The sequence below is a fragment of the Labeo rohita genome, chromosome 5, assembly GCF_022985175.1.
Source record: "Labeo rohita strain BAU-BD-2019 chromosome 5, IGBB_LRoh.1.0, whole genome shotgun sequence".
NCBI lineage: Eukaryota > Metazoa > Chordata > Actinopteri > Cypriniformes > Cyprinidae > Labeo > Labeo rohita.
This window is the reverse complement of record NC_066873.1, coordinates 19,846,054-19,872,186: the sequence shown is the minus strand read 5'-3', so window position 1 is coordinate 19,872,186 and position 26,133 is coordinate 19,846,054. Positions and strand designations below refer to the sequence as shown.

At 34.8% G+C, this 26,133-nt stretch overlaps 1 protein-coding gene across 1 annotated transcript in view; it reads left to right on the top strand.

The window, feature by feature from the left end:
- Positions 1 to 4,716: 4,716 nt before the first annotated feature.
- tmem8b (transmembrane protein 8B) overlaps positions 4,717 to 26,133 on the top strand; it is a 170,617-nt gene continuing 149,200 nt past the window's right edge. The window contains exon 1 of the mRNA XM_051110840.1: positions 4,717 to 5,401. Coding sequence (XP_050966797.1) covers positions 5,317 to 5,401 — 85 coding nt within the window. The 5' untranslated portion in view covers positions 4,717 to 5,316. The remainder of the gene's footprint in view (positions 5,402 to 26,133) is intronic.

The window sequence follows — 26,133 nt, the reverse complement described above, 5'->3', positions numbered from 1 at the left end:
ATCTTGTAAGTGGGTCTTGATGTTAAATCACAGATCAGTTCTGATATGGTAATTACAGTCAACCATAGATATACTGTAGGCCTACCTCCAATTTTTCAAATTGCAGTTTTATGTTTCAGCCACAGATGGTGACACAAAAGCTAGAATTATGTAGTGTACCTCTAAGACAGCAATAAGGGTGTTGAAAGTTTAGTCATTCTGTGGAGGATCTCTTGTGAAAGAACTCAAATACATTGCAAATCTAAACGAGACATAGTGGATTCTTCTGCTGAGGTGTTTGAGAAACGAGGCAAGAGATTTGCAATTTTTCTCTGCAGCACCATCGAGAACATCTTGAGTGCCAACATTATCATCCGATTTGGCAAAGAAGCTATTCAGGATAGAGGAGGCAAGAGATCTTTCAAAAAGATTTATATTTTATAACAATGCCTGCAGCATCATTCAGAACCACATTTCGCTGTAAAATTGCCCATAGATTCATTAGATTCTTTAATCTTAGACTGTAAGTGGAATAATGTATAGTCAGCCGGTTATTAGTTGATTGTACATTATCATATATCATACATTATCACACTTCTCAAGTTATTACATAAATGGCCAAGCAATGCTGATTCAAATTGAAATTATTTGATTATATGACACAAGAGACCGCAGAGTGAACTTTTGCACTCTTGTAAAAATGTTACTATTCCATTATGGATACACTGCAATCCGTTTATTTTTCATTTCATTGAAGAAATGGGAGAAATGCTTTCATGGGAATGATGAAGAACAAATGCTGCGTGTGACTCTGTCGTAAAGTGGCTTTCTGCCCTGGAACACTCTTCGGCTATTCAAAGTCTGCCTGTATTGTTTGTGGTTAGACTTAGAGTGACATTAAACAGTGCACTGACAATGCTAGGACTCCTCTAACACCATAAGTGGCCTCAGTGCATTCAAAGCAGAAATCTTCAACAAACCCCCCCACTTATGTAGTGTTACTGCACTGTTTTCAGAAGGATTATACTCAGGTTGGCAAAAACAGCACTAATTCATAGTGTGAGAAGAAAGTGCATTTCTCTATCCTTTTCTCTTGGTGGTCACAATAATTACAGTTTATAGAGTCCAAGAGGGATTTAAGACACTCTTTTTCCCCATGTTTTCTCTATGTTTAAGACACCCCTTTTCTCCATGTTTTGTATACAATTTGGTCATTTTAGGGATGAATTAAAATGATCTGCACTGTTTTTCTAAAACAGTGCGGACTGAATAATGTTTTTTTTCTCTTGAAACTGTATTGTCACTTTTGGGAAACAAGGATGTATGGCTCTACTCTAGAACATGAAATCACATGCACATGAGTTCCTGAAAGCTGACCGCTAACGAAATGCAACCATCTTTTTGTCAGATCAGCTCTTTTCCCTCTCATTCCTATATCCCTGAAAGAAAAATCTGTATTTTTGTAGTGACTCAGTTAAACAGTTCTTTTCTTCAGGATGCACCTGTTATGGTTTCCTACCACAACTCAGGTTTAGTTTACTGAACCTTTGACAAAACCACAGAACTTAAGAAGAGCATGACCTTATAACACAGGATATCGGCCCTAAAACCTCCTGCTTCAAACATATGCCTGTACAGTTAGACTAGATGCTGCATTAGCATACCAGACTTGTATAATCCTTGTTAGACATTGTTGTTTTGACTGCACCGAGAATAAAGCATTGGTAGATTTTGACTGGTGTTCCTTTTTTGAGTGTTGCCTTGAAATGGAGTATAGATAGTTGGGAACAGAAGTGTAAAACATCATCCTGTATGTCTATATAGTTTCCGCTTCAAATAAAATAAAATTTGAATAAAAAGATAATTGTTACTTCATCTCACAAAATTGCAACTTTATTTCTTCTAACTGCACAATTATTTCAAAATGTGACTTTGTCTCACAGTGTTACTTTTGTATCCTACAAATGTAACTTTATTTCACATTGACTTGACATTGTGACTATTGTTATTTGTTCTTTTAAGTTTAATCTCACAATTACTTTATTTTTTTTTTACTTTATTTTTAAAATCTCCTATGTTCACCAAAGCTGCATTTATGTTAAAAAATTAATTTACAATAACTGTTTTCTATTTAAAGAAGTTAACTTACAGAACAAACATTTAAGATAATTTACTCACCCCCTTGTCATTCAAGATGTTCTTGTCTTTCTCTATTCAGTCGTAAAGAAATTATATTTCTTGAGGAAACATTCCAGATTTGTTCTCCATATAGTGGACTTCTATTGTGCCTATCTAGCAAAACGATCGGTTATTTTCCAAAAAAAGCATCACGGAGAATAGACAATATGAGCGTTTGAGGTGTATATAAGATGTATATAAATTGTATTTTTTTTTTTTTTTTTTTTTTTTTTTTTTTTTAGAAAATAACCGATTGTTTCGCTAGATAAGAACTTTCTTCCTCAGCTGGGATCGTTTGGAGCCCTTTGAAGCTGCATTTAAACTGCATTTTGGAAGTTCAAACTCGTGGGCACCATTGAAGACCAATATATGGAGAAAAATTTTGGAATGTTTTCCCCAAGAAACAATTTCTTTACGACTAAAGTAAGAAAGACACGAACAACTTGGATAACACTGGGGTGAGTAAATTGTTTGGGTGAGAAAATTTTTGTTCTGGAAGTGAACTTCTCCTTTAATATATTATAAAACGTAATTTATTTTTGTGATGGCAAAGCTGAATTTTCAGCATGCATTACTCAAGTCTTTAGTGTCACATGATCCTTCAGAAATCATTCTAATATGCTGAGTTGCTGTTCAAGAAACATTTCTTATTATCATTGTTGAAAACAATTCTGCTACTTAATATTTTTGTGAAGTGATACATTTTTCAAGATTCTTTGATGAATATAAATTTCAAAAGAACTGCATTAATTTAAAAAATTGAAATCTTTTGTAACATTATAAATGTCTTTCTTGTCACTTCTGACAGCTTATTGTTTCCTTGCTGAAAATTAAATTCTGTTTTACTGTTTCTTATGAGTCATCAGTTTATCTAGTCTGAGCAGCAGTGGACAAGACTAGAAAGACCACAAGTGCTGAATAAGCATGCGGCCTAATGTGGGTGGTCTTCCACAAACCCGCACTTCCACACTCAAACAACACACACACACACACTCTCACACACACTCAGAGTTTCCCCACTGACCTCCATTCCAGTCTGAATTCATGCAGGTCTGACAGCAGTAAGCGTGAGCACGTGAGCTTCAAGCGGCTGTAGGGGGGCCAGCTGGCCAAAGTAAAACAGCATGATGGATCCTCGGGCCTACAGAGAGGCATCTGGGAGCTGTTAAGACTTGTCAAAAACAGTGATGGTGTCTGACAAACAGAAAGTGACTCATTATGAAATGAATTCTCAACACATACATCATTAAACTATAAACACACACCAAGTCAACAAAGCAGGAGATATTATTAGGTGTCAAAATAAAGAGTTTAGAACATGCAATGAAAAACAATATTGGTTTACAAGAAATTAAATGCTTCTCCCGGTACGATTTTCTCGGCTCATTATGTACATTATATTTTACTTATGTTTATTTTATTATTTAGTCAACTATTGTTTATCTTCAGGGTGATAACGAACAGCAGGAAAAAATATAGGCTAATAATTAGCGAAAGAAAGAATGTAAAAAAATGTCTGCAAAGGTCGACAAAGTTTGAAATGTTTATTCACTTCAGACCATCATTACAGAGAATGGAGTACAATCATGTCTGGCACTACTATCTGTGATGGAGTAGGAGCGATATCTAGCGGTAACAACAAGAAGTGCAGGCTGTGTTTATTCGTATGAGCTTCAGTACACCTGACTAGCGTCGTTTGAGCTGTTTGTGGCTGTAATAATCAGCCATTGGAATGCATAGGTTAGGGTTAACATCTAAATATTTTTTTTTCCAGCGATAATTCAAATTCTCCGTGGAAACAACCGTATCAAGATGCGCATTTTGCAAGTGCTCAGTTAACTTCAGTTAACTTTCGCTCATTCCTCCTACCGAATCACATTTCCAGGCTAAGTTTTTTAGATATTACTGTAAACACCAGAAAAAAAAAAACAAAACAAAACAAAACAAAACAAAACAAAACAAAAAAAAACAACAACCTTAATACAGTTAATACAGTTAAATACAAAGCATTTGCCTGACGAAATGTAGGTTTGGTGGCATATTTACCTAAAAGCAGTTCTATTGGTGATTCCCTTATGAAAATTAACCATAGTGACCACAAAGTGATGGTTTTGCTACACTAACCATAGTTTAACAATAGTATTTGTAGTAAAACTTATTATACAAATGGTAATTAATTTACATTAAAAAACCATGGCCAATTTTTGTAAGGGTTTGCACTGTCACAACCTTTACAAAAATTAAAACCTTTAAAAAAAATTTGGCGTATTGACTACCATTTGTATAACCACCGTTTTACTACACATACCATGGTTAAATTATGGTTGCGTGGCAAAATTAGATTGTGGTTAACTATAGTAAACATGTTTTTTTTGGTTTTATTTGTAAATTGCCTTTAAACACTATTCAACATAAGTTCACCATTTTGAAAAAAAAAAACAAAGATGGGCAAGCTTGCTTATAGATTAAATTAGGAACATATATAGTACACTTTGAAAATGTTTGTAAGTAAACCAGTGTGTTTAATGCTTCAGCGGGAATCATTTTCAGTTCTCTTATTGAGATATTAGTGTCAGTTGGTGGCCAATAGATGGCAGTATTGTCCTCCGTCTTTAACAGAGTCTACGATATCTAATGAATATTATCTCAAGTGTAACTATGTTAATAGTATTTCCTTTGTTTACCTGCAAAGTAATAAAATTACGCTTTAGTGACGGTGCAAATGAAAAAGAGAAATCATTACGTTCAGCGCATTCTTCGCCATCAAGCATTTGTTGTAAATTCCACTCATAAAAAAGAGAATAATTAAAAAACGCCGCACAAAAATGAATGCACGGAACAGCATCGCCGTAACTTGGTTCTTGAGAAAGTAAACTTGAAATGCTGCTCATTTGTCCGACAAACCACTCATGTCTCCTACCAGGACAGAGCGAGACGCCAGTCCCTTTGACTGACGTTCTCCTCCGCCAATCAATTGAATGGATGTGTGGCGAAGCTCCAATCACAGCAGAGAAGGGGCGGGGCTTTCTCGGAATAGCCTCTTCACTATTACGTCATGCGCGAACAGCTGGTCCGTTGCAAGAGCTGAAAATGTGGACAAGCGTAGCGATATAAAAATCGCGTCCGTGCCGTCGGGGCGTAAACAGTCAGTTTATCACGATGTGGTGGCTGGAAGGGCTTAGGTCGGGGATGCGCCGCCTGGAGATCCTGTTGCTTGTTTACACCTTGCTCTGCTCTCTCGGAGGTGAGTCGTTCAGTGAGGGTTGAAGTGAGATCTCTATCTTGATGCAGTGGAGCTGTCCTTTGTGCTGGTGCTGAACTACTTCACTCAATGCCTTGGCCGTAGCCCGTATCACATTCAGTGCTAGAGCACTTTAACCACACAGCAGGTGGAATGCGTTTCTTCTTTGCGCTGCTGTCTTGTTTGTGTTTTAATGTTGTCCTAGGCACATCCACGAGAATAAAGCACGGACTACAGTGTGCTACATTCTTGAGGAGCTTCGCGCGAGAAGTGGATGCTTCTTTATGTCTAGCAAGACTAAACTGAGAGCAAAGTAATTATGTATCGGGTTCCGTATCGGAACACACTTTACTGCCTTATATCCCTAGTGTACGCTGGCCTAACTCAGTTTTATTCTACTGCAGCCAATAAGCAGTTTTAGTTCAGCGTGATTCCCGTAGTATCAGAATCAGTTGCCTTCGGGAAATATGCAGGCCAATTATCCAATTATTGCTTTTTAATGTCAGCGTGTAAGTCTGGAGACTTACCTCTAGTCATCAAATGCTTGATAGCGCTGAAGAGCGCCGAGTTGTTTCTTGTTTATCTCGTGATGCATTTGTGTAGATCGCATCGATAAGGAAGTTAATCTGGCTGCCACAGCAAGACAATACCTGCGCTGCTGTGCCTGAAAGCGCATCTGATGGATGTTGGGCTGCTTTAGTGTCAGCTGTACTTGAGCTCCGACACGGACTTCACATCTCTTGCTGTTCTGAAGTACGACAGGAATAACAGGCACTGTGGTCTTGTTGTCTTTTGTGCTCTTATTTTTTTTTACTCAATTCCATTGTACCAGGATGATTACGAACAGCAGCACAAACCTAAATAGTCTGTTATTATTATTATTATTATTAGATATTTGCTGGTCCGTTTCGGAAGCGTTACAAGGTTAGTGTGCAGTTATTTGTTTGGAAAATAATATCTTGTAGGCTTCTTAGATTTCTTTTACACTGTAAAAGGCTATTATTAGAACAAATAATTTTGGTTTATTTTTTAACACTTACAATTTGTATGATTTTATGAGTTTTCAGAGTTTCTGATTTTTTTTTTTTGTTAGCAATTGAATGCAAAGTGGCGAAAAAGTGTGATGAACCTTTTAACACCACTACACACACATACACACATATACAGTCAAACAAAAAATTATTCAGACACCAGATATGATTTTTTATATTTTTTACTAGAGGGTGCAGGACACTATAGTTCATTAGTGTAAGTGAGGATAGCAAAATAAAGTAAAATGTGACATTATACCCAAAAAAATTCTTCATACAGTGGACTACCAGTAAAATTGATAACAATTTGGGACCAAAAATTACTCAGACACTTTGAACTGACCATGTTTTGCTTAAGTGTATTTTTTTTTTTTTTTTTCCAAAATTAAGCATTGCTTAATTATTGGTCAACAACATATTGATAGCAGTGTAAATATTGTCATATAGCAGTTGTCAGAATTACCTTTCTATCAAAGTTATGTGATATTATCAAGATGAATTTGTTCTGACACAGTTTAACTGTCTTATTTTAATACCATTTTCTACAGTCTAGCGAATAAACTATGATAATGTGAGAAATGTTAAAGGTGTCTGAATAAATTTTGGTTTGACTGTGTATAAAACAAGACTATACTGTTTTATATTACGGTGAGCATTATTATTTTCATTTGGAGATTATTTTAATCTTTTGACTGTATTGTTTCTGTCACATAGAAAAATTATTGAAAAAAAAAAAAATTGCATTATTATTTTCAAGTGGAGATTATTTTGCCCTTTTGACCTTACCTTTTTTGGGATTGATTTTCCACTCTATATTTTACAAAACTGCCGTGCATATGCAGCGAGGAGGTTTTATGGGGACAACGCTTTCCGTTTCCTCCAGCGAATACCTTTTTCTTATTCGTCTGCTTTACTTACTGCAGACGAGATTCATAATGCATGAGCAATTCATAAACATCACTTGATTAACAAGGCACCAAATACGTTGCAAGGAGATCTGCCAGTCACAGGACTTGGCTGCGCGCTCGCATTGATCACAGTATTGACAAGCGGCAGGAACGGAGTGATGCTCTGAGGCTAGCACAAAGAAGCAAGACCAATGAGCCATCCAGTCTCATGGGAGAACGAGTCAGAGCAGACCAAAGAAAACAGTTCAATGTGACAGACGTAGACAAAGAGCTGGGCTGAGACTCAGTGTGTGAGAGAAGAGTCCTTTAGCCTACCGATTGTGTCTCTGTCTCTGCTGTTCAGTCTGAAATCTGACTGTCGCTCTCACACCTTCTTAATGTTTTGACCGGGTTCGATCTGATCCTCCTGATCCCCCCTTTTTTTAACTGTTGTGGTCAATACACATTTTTCTGGGTCAAAAGATGTATCTATCTATCTATCTATTGGCAGTGTGTGTGTTTGTGTGTAACAACCTTTTGTAGTATTTTGAGTGTGAGAGTGACTTTTATGTTAAAACGAAGCATGCCTGTGAGATCCCATTATGCTGAGATGTGACCCGTGAAGGGAAGCTTTGCACTTAGTGGTAGTACATTACTTAACACTCACATTTGTAAGTAGGTGGCGTGTTATTATTGAGTCGAACTCAGTTTAACATATGAAGATCACAGCCGTTGTTGAGGCAGCACTGGCTCATCTGTACCAGCAGCTGTAGTTTAGATGTTGAATGACCAATTTAGATTTATTCCTGTTGTGAAGCCAATAGATTAGTTGTGATGTCAGTTTGTTGGCTAAACCAGCTAATTCGGACTGGGAATTTCCTTTTGGGTTTGGCATTTAGTAGACACTTTTATCTAAAGCTATGTTCAAAAGAAGAACAAAGCAATTTGTCTTTTTTAGTATTTTAGATTTATTTACTTAGAATACTTAAATGGGTCATGATTTAATATTTATAAGTAAAACTGGGTATAAAAAAGTCTGTGGTTAACATTATTTTAAGAGACTTGTTTTGTGTCATAACTGTGTAAGTGTAAAAATATATTTTAAGTTATAAATAAAACAGAGATTATTGCAGTATGTTTATTTGTATATTTCAGTCTTTCTATTTATTTACTTGTGGTAATTTCCATTTCTTTGTAATTAATTGTGGAATTTATGAATGAAAATTGTTTATACACTAGTTTTTTTAATGCAGTCAGTTGCAATTTGATAGCAATTTATGACCCTGGACCACAAAACCAGTCTTAAGTAGCATGGATATATTTGTAGCAATAGCCAAAAATAAGAGATTTTTCTTTTATGCCAAAAATCATTAGGATATTAAGTAAAGATCATTTTCCATGAAGATATTTTGTATATTTCCTACCGTAAATATATCAAAACATAATTTTTGAATAATAATAGTAATATGTAAAAGTGAATTTCTCAATATTTTAATGTATTTATGTAGTTTTTACACCCTCAGGTTCCAGATTTTCAAATAGTTGTATCTCAGGCCAAATATGGTCCTATCTTAACAAATTTATTCAGCTTTCAGATGTTGTATAAATTTCAATTTCAAAACATTTACCCTAATCACTGGTTTTGTGTGTCCAGGGTTACATTTGAGAACTGAAATCTTTTTCACTTCTTTTTTTTTTTTTTTTTTTTTAGCAAATAACAAATTAATAGATCTTAAATATGTCATTGCAATGTTGTAAGAAGCCTATTTGTCTATTGTTTGTTGCTTTAAAAACATTTTTTTGCCATTAAAAATGCTGTTGATGCTTCCAATATGACAACAAAAATAAAGAAAATAAAGAAAAACATTTTCAAAATTCACTAAAGCTATGAATTTGTTTCATTTATGTCTCTTTAAGTAATGTTAACTGCAGACCTTATTTATTTTACTCATAAATCAAAATAATAATGAATAAAAACCCATGGCTATGCTACACTATATTATACAAAATTATGAATGTCTCTTCAGTGCCTTTGTGTAAGGCCTTACTGTATATAGACTATGACTACGAAATAACTGTTTTGTATGAATTTGAAATAATATTTCACAAATTCCTCACGCCCTTGCTTTACACTCCTGTGCGTATAACACAGCACAAACATTGGTTTCATCAGCTGTCCCCATGCAGCAACGCATATCACCTTTACTCGTGAGCAAGTCCGAAATCAATTAAAACGCTGCAAGATGAACGGCGCCACAACAAACCCGCAGGGAGATTTAGGGCTTCATTACTTTGCTCAGTCCGATGAATGCACGTCACTGCTCTCTGATTGATGCGACGCCATCGCATAATTCAATATGCGCCGCACCAAGCTGCTAATCTCCAAGTGTCCGGTAACTAATGGAAGTCTGCTTTTGTGATGTCTAAATTGTTGAGCACTGTCAAAAAGTTCTTTAGATGGTTGAGTCGTGTGCATCCCAACTGTGGGAAAATCTTACAGTCAGTGATAAAGATGTTGAAAAAAGCATTTATAAATAATAAATGGAGCCCTGGATAAACTCTTGAGATTTTTACACATGGAAACCTTCTGGCTTCTTTCTCTGTTCCTCAAGATCTTATAACTGGGGCAACCTTGTGGCTTCTTCCTTTATTGAGAATAATGTCCTTAGGTCTGTTGCTTTTTATGCAATGAATGCTTATATCAAATTCGTCTTGCGTGTGTCTGAGAAATAGCTAGAAGAAAAACACTGATCTTGTTTTGAATGAAAATCAAAACAAGCTCTTTGAAATTATATTGCATGAAAGGAGAAAGATTTATGAAAGTGGTCACACACATTATGAGTAATTTCACTGCCCATGTCAAAACCATCTTGTAATTTCTATATTTTTGAAAACTGCAGTGATAGCTAATATGTTTTGTGCTTAACACAGCATACAGAAGTTAGAGATGCTTGAATCAGGTTTAGTTCAGTACAATAGAATATCATGACTCAAAATGTGTTCTACTGGTTGAGAGGCCTGTTAAAGCAATAAGGAGCTATTTCTACCTGATCTGACGCTTAAAACTGAACTGCGTTTTCAGGAAAATATTTTCTCCATATAGTGGACTTCAATGGGGATCATTGGGCTGATGGTCCAAGTTGCAATTTCAGTGGAGCTATAAAGGGCACTACACAATCCCAGCCGAGAAATAAGGGTCTTATGTATCTAAATGATTTTTTACTAAAAAAAATTAAATAAAAACATGTACTTTTGAACCACAAATGCTCATCTTGCACTAGCTCTGTGTCCATGACTTCACATAATCATGTTGGAAAGGTCACCCATTACATAGGCAGAAGTACCAACCCTGTGTTTACAAAGTGAACGTGCAAAGAAAGTCAAATACCCTTTATAAAAAACAAAGGATCCAACAACGATGTTGGTTAATTTTGAAGTTGGAGGAGAAAATGAGAAATGAGTTTTTTGCTCTACCTTTTTGAACTGAACTACAGATGAACAGCTCATCACATGTGACCTTTACAGCGTGATTACGCAGTGCTTTAAGTCGTAGATACGCTTCGCAGAGCTAGTGCAAGATGAGCATTTGTGGTTAAAAAGTACATACATTTCTTTTTTTTTTTTAGAAAATGCTGGATAGTTTTGCTACATAAGACCCTTATTCCTCATCTAGGATTGTTTAGAGCCAATTAAAACTGCATTGAAACTGCAGTATTGACCCTCAACCCACTGGCTCCCATTGAAGACCCTTAATTTCTTTTTGACTGAAGAAATAAAGGCATGAACATCTTGGATGGCATAGAGGTGAATAAATTATGATTAAATTCTCATTTTGAAAGTGAACTAATCCTTTAACTAAACAAATTTCTATATGTGACCCTGGACCACAAAAGCAGTTATAAGAGTAATTTTTTTTTTAAATTGAGATTTATACATTGAATAAATAAGCTTTCTATTGATGTATGGTTTCTGTTGATGTATGATGTATGGACAACATTTGGCCAAGATACAACTATTTGAAAATCTGGAATCTGAGGGTGCAAAAAAAATCTAAATATTGAGAAAATTGTCTTTAAAGTTGACCAAATGAATGTGTTACATTGTAATACATTACAGTACAAGAATACATTAGACCTATTCATTTTAGATGTGTTTCCTGTGTATTTGCTCCTTTCCTTTAACCTGATAATGTTGAATTTTCATATTTATATTTCATATAAAGATATTTGTTGTGTTTAATATTCAAAAACAGTAGAAACGTTACTGTATTCACGTCATAACATAGATGCATTTAGCTTTCTGCTCTATTGTTTTGCTTGTAACCTTAGTCACAGTGCACTGCTGCTTGCAGAAAATATGCGGAATAAAACCTGGAACTAAAACCAAGATGTTTCCAGGGTCACCAATTCATCATTTCCAGTACTGTTAAGAATAAGTCGCTATGAATCATCATTGTGGGATAATTCAAGACACATTTTTTTTGTTCTTTTTCAGAAGTTTGTTTCAGAAACCTGTGAAATAGCTGACAGCTATAAAGATTTGGTTGTGAAAATATTAAGCAATTTTGCAAGTACAGTAGTGCTCAAAACATCATTAAAAATGTCCACCAAGTAGGTGAAATTATGTTTCAGTTAACCATTGACATAAAATTTAATTGCCAATCTCCTTTCAGCAGTTTGTTCTACCAACATTGCATGTTTGTACATTGCAGTCCTGACATCTATATAAACACAGCCACAAAAAAACAAACAGACAATATATATATATATATATATATATATATATATATATATATATATGCAGAGAGAGGATAAAGTGCTATGACTGTCAGAAAAGTGCAGCAGGTAATTGATGAAGCTAAAGATGTTCTCGGTTTTAGCGTATTGGTGAAGATGACAGTTTTACGACATGGACTTTATTATATCTGCATCAGATGCCCTGTTTGTCATTTGTTACTGCCAAGCTATCTTTGCCATGAATCACTTTGGAGAGCACAAAAAACAGTCAAAACCAAAATATATTATAAAGCCATCCATTAACGGACACTGACTGCACTTGAGCAAGTGACAGCTGAAGTGATTCTAAACGCTTTTGAGCATAACACCAACATAAACCATATTGAGTGGAGAGGAGGATGGTATTATCAGATTGTATTTGTTTTGAGTGCCACCTTCTGATCCAGCAGCTTTATTCAATTGAAACCAGCAGTACTGTTTTCTCTGTTGTTGGAATGAGGAGACATACGGCGCGATGTACGCGACACCGAGGCTTGTGTTCTCCTCCAGAGGGTTGGTCTGTCGTCCTCTGCTCTTCTCTGTGTGATTTTGGCATTAGGGCCACTTTGCTAATTGCACTCGGCTCGGCACATCCGTTCCCTTACTGAGTCACCAACTGCTACCAGGGGAAAAGAGCTCTCTATCCCTCATCAGGATCTCTTCTGCCTTCTTTTTTTTCAATCACACTCTCGCGCCCCACAACACTATATCCTCCAATTCACGCGGCTTGCTGTGAAAGGTTACGGCGACACGTTTCTCTCATCCTCAAGCAAACATTAATTAGCGGAACTGTCTGAAGAGGAAACTTCTTTTTTCGATTTCGAAAGGCTCTGTTCTTGATTACAGAATGTGGGGAGTTCAATAGCTTAGAGAAAAAAACATTGAAAATCGTTAACGAGCGGCTTCGCCTTTCTGTTGTACAGAAAAATCAGTGCATACCGAATTTCCAGTTCGCGTAAGCTGGGTTTTTGTGATTTCTCTTTCAGTTCTTCATGTTTCAGATGAGAAGGATTGATGGGAATTAGGAGAGATCAGGGCCATTAGGAGCACTAATCCACATGTAATCCAGCACCAGCCAAACTAAAGTTTCCTCTGGGAACTTGTGCTACTCTTGGTGGGGAAAAAGCACCTGCTTTTGGTAGAGAAGGACTTGGTGACGGAATGTGTGTGATTGTGATTACTAAAGTGATAGCTTACCCAACAATAAAAAAACTGCCATAATTTACTAACCTTCATGTCTTTCCAAACTTGTGTGACTTTCTTCTGTGAACAACGAAAGAAGAAATTTTGAAAAGAACATTAGAACTCATTGACTTATTGTATGAACAGAAACATTCTTTAAAATGTCTTCTTTTGTTTTTTTCACTAAAGAAGGACAGTCATACAGGCTTAAAGGAGAATTTCGCTTCCAGAACAAAAAGGTACAGATAATGTACTCACCCCCTTGTCATCCAAGATGTTCATGTCTTTCTTTCTTTAGTCGTAAAGAAATTATGTTTTTTGAGGAAAACATTTCAAGATTTTTCTCCATATAATGGACTGATATGGTGCCACTGAGTTTGAACTTTCAAAATACAGTTTCAATGCAGCTTCAAAGGGCTCTAAATGATCCCACCCAAGAAGAAGGGTGTTATCTAGTGAAACGATTGATTATTTTCTAAACAAAAAAAAAAAAAAAAAAAAAAAAAAAAACAATTTATATACATTTTAACCCCAAACGCTCATCTTGTCTAGCTTTGCATGAACTCTGTGTATTCTGGTTTATGACAGTTAAGGTAGGTCGAAAAAAAAACTCATCTCATTTTCTTCTCCAACTTCTAAGTCTTCTTACTGTTTTACAGTTTTTTTACATCAACTGTTTTACAGTTTTTTTAAAGGGTGTTTGATGTTCTTTGCATGTTCACTTTATAAACACTGGGTCAGTACTTCTGCAGGGATGTAGGAAAATTTTGATGTTTTTCAACATACCCTAACTGTCATGACATGGAATACACAGAGATTACGCAGAGCAAGACAAGACGGGCACCATAGCAGTCTACTGTATGGAGAGAAATCCTGAAATGTTTTCCTCAACAAACATAATTTCTTTACGACTGAAGAAAGAAAGACATGAACATCTTGGATGACAAGGGGGTGAGTAAACATAAAAGTGAACTTCTCCATTAAACAACATGAGTGAGTAAATAAGGACAAAATTTAATTTTTTAGGGCAATTAATTCTTCAGTAAAGCAGGAATATGAACCCAAGCTCATTGGCAAAACATATCTGTGGTGACATTTCTGCAAAAACGATAGCATCCAAACTTCGCTTGCGCATTTTGTGCCACTTTTAAAGTGAGGTGGCTTTAAAAGTGTACTCTGGTTTATTTAAGATGAAGGTGATTCTGGCGCTGTTGTTTTATATTGAAGGTTGTACATATTCAATTAGAAATTAAATGCTCGGCGAGGAGCTATAAGAGGTCAGTGCTCTATTGCTTTTGAAAAGTGTGAGCAAAAGCAAACGTGAGATAAAACTATGTTTACTGAAGCAGCTATGCCATTATAGATTGCTTCTGTGAGTCTTTACACTCTTTTATCACGACTTGTGTTTTGGGTGCTGTACCGGGTGAGCTAGCGAGCAAGTTTACTATACATCTGAAAAGCCATAAATGGCGCTGGTTATATACTGCGAATGTCCAAATATGTTTTTTTTTTTTGTAGTTTGTAAGTTATGTACTATGGTAAAAGTGCGTTGGGATCATAACATAGTGTTTTGCTAGGATCTGTATGAAAGTAAGTGTTTATTAATGAATAAATCTTCTACCAGTGTTCATTTCAGTTGGAAACTGGAGTGAGTTTTATGCATAGGTACGTTTTTGGAGTTTTGCGAAAATGTAGGCACGTTTTTCCAATGAGCCTATGTTAAAACCAGTACCTGTCATGTTTTTCATTAGGATGTCTACTAGCAATACTGTATATTTACTCCGAAACAGCGAGAGAGAGAGCGTAATATGAACGCTGAGAAAGTGACAAGGACAGGAGAGAAAATGGAGAGAGACGAAAGCGAGAGAATGAGGCTGACAGCTGCTTTGCCTGTGGCCATCCAGAGCGGCTGGTGTGCTGAGGAGCCTGTTTGCGCAACTGAGGCCTGACAGATAAAATTGCGGACGGATAGTTTGGATGCTGAGAGGAGGGGAATAAGTCACAGAGAGAAAGAGAAAGCAGAGAACTTTTCTGCTGTGTCTGCTTGCACAGTAACAACGTCATCCATCATTCCTCTTATTATCATTAATTATTATCAACGCACCAGAGGCTCATTTACATCAAACTCACAGAGAGGCAGAGAGGGGATTCCTACACATTCACAGAGCTGCTGCAGTCTGTGTGTGTGTGTGTGTGTGTAGGCGAGCATCTTTTTTGTGTCTGCCAATGGTGTTGAGCTTATTTCCAACAGGCCTAGTCTGGGCAGTGACATCTCAGAGAGTGGTATTTTTGGCTTTTTCTTTGATTGCTTATGCAATGCCCAAGTGTCACAGGCATTTCCTGCTGCTCCCTTTTAAAAGGGCAAGTCGTAATGGCTAAAATGGCCCCACAAGGGCCTCCTGAATTGTCTTGTGTTAACACATGGGAAGACCTGCAATATTACTATGTATATTTTATTACTCACTTCTGTCATTGTCATAACTATAGATCTGTCTTTTGGGAAATTTTCTAACTATTTTATGGGCTTTATTGGTTTTTGTTTTCTTTTTAATACCAACAGCACTAATTTAATTTTTTTAAATTATATTCAAGTGCAGTTTGTTTGCATGATCAGCATTTTTCAATTATTGGCAATCATATGATTTCGATGTACACGACTTAGAAAAAAAACTCAGTAAAACGTATATTGTATTATAACAAAAATTGTGAAATATTACAGTTTAAAATATTGAAAACAGTGCTGCTTGCTCATTTTTTTTCCAGTTTAGTTTAAATAGTGTTTTGTTTATTTATTTTTTAATGTAAAAGTCTTAACTGTCAAAATGGTTAGTTTAATGCATCCCTGCTGAATAAAAAAGAACAAAAAAAAACAAAACCACAGACAAAAACAAACAACTTACTAACCTTACTTAAACGGTATTGTGTATATATATATATATATATATATATATATACAGTATAAAAAAGTCATATTAATTGTTTCAGAGTTTTAGTGCAGTGAATTGTTTCTTTTCATGAAATAAAAATATCTCAGATAATTAAATGTAGGATTTATAGTTTAGTAAAAATAGATTGGTACATGCAGACCTGCAATATAAATGTGGTTTATTGCTGTATAGGGCTCTATAAAATCAGTTTTATTTTTTCCCAAATTCCATTTTTTCCCCCGTTTTAAGTTTTTTCTGGACTCCTTTTTAATGTTTAAATTAAATTCTATTAATCAAAAAGCAGTCAGCCACGATAGCCTTGTGGGCAGTGTGCCACCCTACAGCACTGTTGCGCTATGGGTGTCCCGAGTTCGAATCATGGCTTGAGGGCCTTTCCTGGTCCTGCCCCCTTCTCTCTCTCCCACTTCGCTTCCTGTCAGCTATGATCTGTCCTATCCTAATGAAAGGCAAAAATAAAAACAAGCATGTCTAGCTAATTAAAATCATGAAACCTATAAACAGTTTAACATCAGTTTATTAAGTTTAACAAAAATTACATGTTTAGGCATGTAGAAATGTTTTATTTTTGCCCACCTTATGTTTTATTTGTACCAAATTCTGTGTTCTAGCATGTCTAATTATTTAAATGCATAAAAACAAGTTTAATTCATTCTTACAGTAGGCTTGTGAAATGTTTATTTTTCTCAGAAATTCTGTTTTGTGTGTTTGCATTTTTCTGGTTATCAAATAAAGGCATAAATCATAATTAATGAAAATAAAAACAAATTTATTTTTTGGCAAATAAAGCAGATTTACTATTACAATTAAAACGTTGAAGAAATATATGATTATTCCTTGAAAATAAAGTGTTAATAATTTTATTAGTAGTGGTGGTAGTATGTACATTTTGCTGAACAATAGTAATGTATTTCTGCAGCAATGTCTTCACTTTTATTTTGACGGGTTGCTGTGAATACCTTTATATTTCTGTTTGTATGATGACAGTTATACTCAAATGATATGGTAAAATGATCATTAAATGATTCTCAGAACAGTTCTGGAGATATTGTTCATATATTTGTCCTCATTTAGTGAGAAGGCAGACGCTTATATCACTGCAAGTTTTCTCCGCGAAAACACAGAGACATGCAAAATTCATATTTATACAGTCGTTTTGTGGCTTAATATTTACAAACATTAGTCCATATTGTGACTTGATTTAAGTGTAATGACCTACTTTTGATTAGTTCATTCAAACTTTGACAAATTCTGTGACATTCTGCATTAAACTGTAAATTCCGTTTTTATGACTGGATTCCACGATTCTTTTCGTGTTTTCCGCATCCTGGAAAATAATAGGGCCCTATTACTGTAATATACTACTGGAAATAATGATTACAGATATTTGCATATATTTCCATTTTGGGATACTTTCCAGTATATCAAAAACTTTATCTGGTCATTTTACATTCGCTGCTGAAAAAAAACCTGCATGACTAGTTAGGATAGTCTTTATCAATGGTTTTAGGAGTTTCGGGAACATATCAGTAGTTTAGTTTTGGAGACCAGCAAGTTAAACCAGCTTTACCAAGCTGGGTAACCATCTATATACCAGTTTAACACCAACTTGGCCAGGTTGAGAGACCAGCTAAGACCATCTTAGGCTGGCTGTGGCTAGTTTATTTTATTTTGTCCTGCAGGGTTCACTTTGAAGGAATTCAGTTTTACTAAAAGCATTTTTGTTTTTTGTAAATCTCTTTCAGACAGGAGTTATAAAGATGTTCCCTATTCCCTTTTGAAGTGGTTTCGGGTACAAGATGAAAAGTCTGATTCGCCATGTCTTTTTTAAACATTTCCACCATACATATCCTCCAAGACATTTATTCTGTGTGCCTAAAAGCAGAGCCAACCACACTTCCGAAGCCATGCGGTCTGTTTGCGCTGCAGTTGCCGTGGGTCTCTATTCAGCAGATGATGCCTTGAATGATTCATGACCTGAGTAAACTACGGGGGGCACCTGGGCATGAGGAAACTCCCCTTAGGAGGTCTGCCTGTGTCAAAGGAAGCCAAAAGAGGAAATCAATAGGGGAAGATTTCTTCAGACTCTGAGCATAAGGGCATTGCAGGCTTCAGAGAGTGACTCAAAATCACTCCAATGCTGCACTGCACAGTGCTCAGTGGTTTTGAGATGGTAGTGTAGATTCATATTTGATTATTTTGCCTTTGATTTTGTTAAAGAAATATTTCAGGTTCAGTACAAGTTAAGGTCGAGAACACTTGCGGGTTGTTGTTTATTGATTCATAGGCATTAAAACACTGCTTCTAAAATATTTGCCACAAGATGTAAATGAGTGTTAACCAAAAAGAGAACTTTTGTCATCATTTTGTCATCATGACTTCATAAACTAACTGTAAAATGAATGATTTAAACTGTAAAAATTAATTAATTTTAAAGCTTTAAAGCTCAGTTAATTCACAAGTAGTAAAAAATAATAATAAAAGCTTTACAGAAATATAATGCACAATACAAATAATTCACAAGTAATTATGCATAAGTAAAAATACTGTAAAAATGATTTAAAACCTTAGAGCTCAAATAATACATACGTTTTAACAGAAACAAATAAAGTAAGTGCTCTTATAAAATGATAAGTTTTACATTTCCCCATTCACTTCCACTGTAAGTGCCTCCATTAACCTCTATTTTTGTGTTTTGTTTGTTTTTTTGTAGTCAACATTATGCCACAAATGCTGTCAACTGCTAAACTTGTACTGAACCCATACATTTCCTTCAATACATTTTTAACAGCCTTACACAGAGGCCAAAGCTACACGTCCAATTTACCACATTTGTATTTCAAACACATTTTTTTATAGCATTTGAATATTGGATGATTGAAGTGCGTGGGTATTTTTGCACACTTTGCTAGTCCCACAATCTTCAATCAGTCAATAAGACCTCAGCACTCAGCTCACACTCAGAGCCGCAAGACCCAGCAGGCAAACAGTTCTCCAATCTCCAGGCCTCGCCGCCATCTCGTTTCGTAGCCTCTCTGAGTGCCCTCTCAATTGTTCATACCTGATCCTACGTCTCCATTTTCACCCTTGCTAACATTAATATTAAAACCTCACATCTTCTTTATTACAGTCTTTCACCTTTCAGCAAGGCCACACCGAACTCTCACTGCAGCCCTGCCAAGAAGCTGAAATTGGCTCTCGGTCTTTGCCCTGGGTCCTGTCAGGTGCAATATGCCAAACGCCAGAGACAAGGCTTCATTTTTGGCAGCAGTAAATGGGCCTGGCAGGCCTGGTCTTTTTATAGGTTTGACAGATGAGGAGTGAACATTAAAGATTTTTTTTTCAGAAGCAAATCCTTCACCTGTGAGCTAGCTCTCGAAACAATGCTACAATGCTTGTTTAGAAAGTAATTAGCACACCTTGACTGAGAGGAAGTGTGCTGTTGAGTGCCAGTGTGCTATTTTGGATTTATGCCTTGCCATTTTCACGCTGGTGGCCTTTTCATGTAGTATATTTGTTCTTTAATGGATTACAGTTGTTTGAGTTTGACATTTGCATGTAAAGTGCATTAAAATGTTAGTTTCAAATAATCACTTAAAGGGATTGTTCACCCAACAATTACAGTTCTGTCATCATTTACGCGCCCTGTATGAGTTTAATTATTCTGTTTAACACAAAAGATGATATTTTGAAGATTTTTAGTAACCAAAGAGTAGCTGGTAGCCATTGACTTGCATAGTATGGAAAAATACTATGGATGTCAGTGGCTACCAGCAACTGTTAGGTTACCAACATTCTTCTTTATCAAATTGTGATCCAAAATAAAAGTAATATATATGTGTGTACTGTTTACATTTATATGTACACACACACACACACACACACACATCACTGCCTTGGAATTATAAGGTTCTGTCTGACATTTTTGTCAGAATTGAGTTATTCACATATTCTTATTCTGTGACAACTTATTTACATTATGTGATGTTTCTTTTGTAAGCTGTGTACCTTTTGGGCATTTTTTTTAGAAAACAAAAAGGGTTGTATCTACAGAAGTCTATGGAACGCTACAAATTTGAAGCTCTTTAAATGCAGATAGAATATATATATATATAATGTAAACACAAACTTTTATTTTGGATGCGATTAATCACAATTAATCGATTAAACAGCACTAGTCCACATAATATATGTGTGTGCACTGTGAAATGTTTATATCATTCATATATTTGTATGACACGTGTGTATTTAAGAAATATATATAATACAACTTTGTTATCATGACAACATAACTCCATAAACTAACTGTAAAATGACTGATTTAAACTGTAAAAATGAAATCATTTTAAAGCTTTACAGCTCAAATCATTCACAATAATAGGCTAGTAAAACTAAAAATGATGAAAGCTTTACAGAAAATAATACACAATACAAATAATTCGCAAGTAATAATACACAGGTAAAAATACTGTAAAAATATTTAAAGCCTTACAGCTCAAATAATACAAAAGTTTTAACAGAAAAAAATCCAAATTAAGTTTTTAGCAATGCATATTACTAATAATTTTTTTTTATTTGTATAAAAAGTAAAAAAAAAAAAAAAAAAGTTTTGATATATTTATGGTAGGAAATTTACAAAAAAAGAGAAAAACAGAAAAATCGATAATTGTGTCAACGCCAATAGTTCGAATCCTGGCTCGAGTACCGTTCCCGATCCCACCCCCTTCTCTCTCTCCCGCTTTACTTCCTGTGTACTCTACACTATCCCATCTTAACAATGGCAAAAACATATATATATATATATATATAAATCGATAATTGTGACCCATGCAGTGTGTTTTTACAAATGCTACTTAAGACTGGTTTTGTGGTCCAGGGTCACAAATATATATGTGTACACACACACACACACACACAGTAAACACACATATATTATGTAAATGCAAACTTTCATTTTGGATGCAGTTAATTGTGATTAATCGATTTGACAACACTATATTCTGGAAATGCGATTAATCATGATTAATCAATTTGACAACTAAAATATATCTATTGTAGAAAGCTTTCATTTGAAAAATCTTTTCATTAAAATATAAATAAATAAAATAAATAACACCCTGCTTTAACATATCATTGTTCAACCAAGCTGTGCCCGTTTAGCACTTCTGCACAAGAAACTAAAACAATAAAATCCTCCAGGAAGAAATATTGTCCATGTGTCTGTCAGAGATTAGCAGGCTAGCAGTATATTCAATCGAACCTGTGCCACTTGAGGCTACAGCAACTGTGTAGCAGCAGTAAGCCCCACAACACGGGTAGAGACTTTCCTCGTGCTGCCGGAGATCAATGTGACCCCTGGGCTGCTAATCTGCAGACAGCATATCATTGGGCTCTGCAGCGGGCTGTGGGTGTCTTTCTACCCCAGCAGCTTGAGAACATATTAGAAAGGCCACCATAACACCTCTGACAGATCTGCACCACAGAGACTGATGGGCTTCTCAAGTCATTCAGTTGAAAGCTACTGGATAATAACCAAAAGAAACGTCCCTCGTAGTCATCTAATTGCATTTCCGAAATGTTATAAATGCTTAATGACCTGCTCTGAACCCTAATAAAATCCTGTGCTGACCTCCCTCTCGGGAGCTACTTAATTGGATTACTTTTTACCCCCATCATCTGCTTCTCATTTCTGTGAAAAAACCCTTGTCCTTGATTATCTCACATCTTATCTTTTAGTCTGCTACCTCGTAATTTTATTTCAAGATGAGATTGCTCGTCTTTCTCGCTGGATATTGGCAATTTCATACGCATAGTTCTACATCAGAAGAGAGAATGAAAGCACATTATGAGGGCCAAAAACCAGACAGATCTCATTATTCCTACGTATTTTACAAAACATTTGGATATACACTGAAATATGGACATTATCACAGAATCAAGGCAAGTTCCACAGAATGTAAAAATATTTATTAATCCTTATTTTTGTATTTAGTTATATTTATATGTGACCTTGGATCACAAAACCAGTCATAAGGGTCAATTTTTCAAAATTGAGATTTATACATCATCTGAAAGTTGAAAAGTTGAATAAATAGGCTTTCCATTGATGTATAGTTTGTTAGGATAGGACAATATTTGGTCGAGATACAACTATTTGAAAACCTGGAACCTGAGGGTGCAAAAAAAACAAAATATTGAGAAAATTGCCTTTAAAGTAGTCCAAATAAAGTTCTTAACAATGTATATTACTAATCAAAAATTACGTTTTCATATATTTACAGTAGGAATTTTACAAAATATCTTCATGGAACATGATCTTTACTTAATTTCCTAATGATATTTGGCATAAAAGAAAAATTAATAATTTAAATTTGGCTATTGCTACAAATATACCCCAGCGACTTAAGACTGGTTTTGTGGTCCAGGGTCACATATTTAGTTATATTTTACTATTTTATAGATGATATTTTTTAATTCGCTACCAGAAATCTCACAGAAAAGAATGAAAATTAGGTAATTATTTTCAATAAAATATACCATAGTGTCAATGATTTAAACACACTAAACCCTTTAATTCCTTTAATTTTATATTCAATTAGCGAAACAGGATTTGTAGACCTTTGTATGTCTCTAAAGTGGTTTGTACACAAAATGCTTACATTTTAGTTGCTGTCAATGCATTAATAATGTATGATTCAGTGTCTATACAAACCTTTGAAAATGCATATACAAAATTATGGGGTCAGTATGATTTTTTAGTAAATGATACTTTTATTCAGCAAAAATGCATTAAATTGATCAAAATTTGATATTTTATTTAAAATAAATGCAGTTTTTTAAAACATTCTATTTATTAAAGAATTCTGAAAGAAAAAGGGCTGTAAAATGTTTAATCGCGATTAATCGCATACAAAATAAAAGTTTGAGTTTTCCTAATATATGTGTGTACTGTGTGTAATTATTATGTATATATAAAAACAAACACATTCATGTGTATATTTAAGAAATATGTACATGTATTTATTATAATTTTAAATAATTTTTATTTTATATAAATACTGTGTACATAAATAACATTTCTCTTAAATATATACATTAATTTGTGTGTATTTATATATACATAATAATTACACACACACATTTATTAGGCAAACTCAAACTTTTATTTTGTATGCGATTAATCGCGATTAATCGTTTGACACCCCTAAAAAATGTATCACGGTTTTCACAAAATACAGTTTTAGGCAGTACAGCTCTTTTCAGCATTAATAATAATAACAATAAATGTTTTGTGAGCACCTAATCATCATATTAGAATGATTTCTGAAAGATCATGTGACACTGAAGACTGGAGTAATGGCTGCTAAAAAGTCATTAAATTGTAACATTTTTTAATTAAGGAAATCTACACTTTTCTGCCATTTAAATGAGAAATGTTGGAGGAGACGGAACACGTGATTAGCTCGTAGAGTTGCCATTGAACTGCAATCAGATTAGACAGAAAAGGTCACTGGCTTGTCTCAAAAGTCAAACTAAGGTAAAAAGCTTTCTTCTCCCCACTTTTTGATGGTTGCAGTCCACATTTTCAGATGCACAGCTGGAGTATTAAAACCAATTGTGCCATAAAGTTTATTTACAGAGCACTGGGTTAACGCCGGTCATAAACGGCAAATCAAATTTACCCTTGGTTTTACACCAGCTTTGAGAGTACTTATCGACGTGTGCTCTCTGCCTCCTCGTTGCAAAGGTGTGTTCTAATGAATCACTCTGCCATTAAGCATAAAATACCATCCTGTGCTGATCTGTGCATTTAAGGTCTTAAAAGATGTCCTGCCATAAGTACAAATCAATATGTCCTCACCCTACACTTTTAAACTGTTGCACATACAGTATTCTGTCCCTGCATGTTACATAAGTAAGAAAAAGTAACTAAACAAACCTTAATTTTTAATCTAGCATTAATAATCTAAGGACAGCAGGCTTGGGTTAAATATCTTCTTTGTTTTATTAAACAAAGAAAGGCTTTGAAGTCAGTTCAAAAGATGATGTCCTTCATACACTGTAGCTACGGTTGCCCTTGCTAGTTTATTAAAAAACATTAGGGTACATGAAAGTATGAAAACATGAATCTGACCTGTTAAAAAAAAAATCACAGAGATATATTTAGAAACGGCACTTTTCCATCTTGTCGATGGGTCCATGTTTTCCTGTGCCCTTATCTTTCTCTTTCGCCGAGTCGATCTCTTCGTCGTATTTAACTCTGGCTGTATATCACTCAATTCTGTGCAGGTTGCCATGCAACACAAAGGCACGGATGGTTCCTCTATGTATACAGCTTTGAGAAACAGGCGATGAAGTGGAGATTCAGAGCTTCTTTGATATGAATGTTGAGTTTTTTCTGTACGGCCTGCGAACTGAACAATGATGAAGTCATAAACAACTGCGAGGGTGCCATACATCGCCTCCGTAGTTCATATTCTTGGCATATGTTTTCATACTACACTCACTCAGTCTGCATTGTTTTGCATTACAGCAGAGCTAAGTAGAAACTGATTTCATGTATTCTGGATTACGTAATCAGATTCCAGACAATAAGTACTTGTATTTAGAGTAAAATACATTTTAAAATACTCAGACTCACACTTTAAAATAATCAGACAAGTTAGTTTTTTATGGATTACATGATTACATACTCACACAATAGCAATAAATTATTTATCTTTTATTGAATCACCGTTTCTACAATGTTCCTCTTTTAAAATAAACTACTGCTTTTATACACTTAGAAAGTTGTGACACTTTACAATATGTGTGCACAAATATGCATTAATTCATGCTTAATTAATGCACAGATAATCCTGAATTTATGTATAATTCGTGAAGAACAAAAACATTTATTAATGATTACTACATCAGCAACAAATGAACATTCTATATGATTCATAGATTAAGTAATCAATAAATTGTTATTAGTTAAATGTGTCATAATGTATTAATTCCCTAATAACTTATTTTATTAACTAATGATGTCAATTCATATGTTAATTGCCACAGTGGTCAAAGCTATGTACTTCAACTTCCAGTTGTCTGCTTTAAATACTCATTAGCTAATGATTTGCAAATGTATCATTATGTTGTGACTTTACTTGTTGAGGCACAGAACTATTAACGAATTGTTAAGTAATATGTCATTGTGGTAATGGATCAGTCATTATTTAGCTGGAGATGCAACATTTGATCACTGGATTTACAAAAAATCAAGGATTAAGAAGTGTTTCAATATTGCATCAACTATTGATCAACACATTCATTTGTATTTGAATTATCACTCTGTAGGTTATTTAACCATGACTTTAGAAGGCTTTTGTCTTCCAAAAACAACAAAAAGCACAAATTCAATGAAATAAAACTATTTTTCTCATCTGAGACTCCTTCAGCTAATATATTTACTTGAAGTACCCTTGAGATTTAAAAATAAATATTTTAATAATTAGGTATCACATTTGGATGTGCATCGTTCTCTGACGTTGGTTATGGTCACATGACGTGGATAAACAAATAAATAAAAAAAAAAATTTATTAAGTATTTGATTTTATAATGACTTGTTTTAATTAAACATTTTAAATTATCAGCTTTTAAAAACAGCTTTTCATTAAACTTTTAAAACCCTTGCTGTTCTTTTACAAACCCCATTTAGGAAACCTTTACGTAATATGTTTAATGCGCTTCATGTTGTTAATAACAGTGAATGGAATATATTTTCTTACTCTTTGTATTTTTATGTCAGTCCGGTTCAATCAATGTGATAAATGAGTTAGGACAAAAGTAATCTAAAAGAAGTCTGATTGTATTAACTAAAATTTGTAATCTATTGGATTACGTCACTAACCAGGGGCGATTCTAGGTTTTCCATT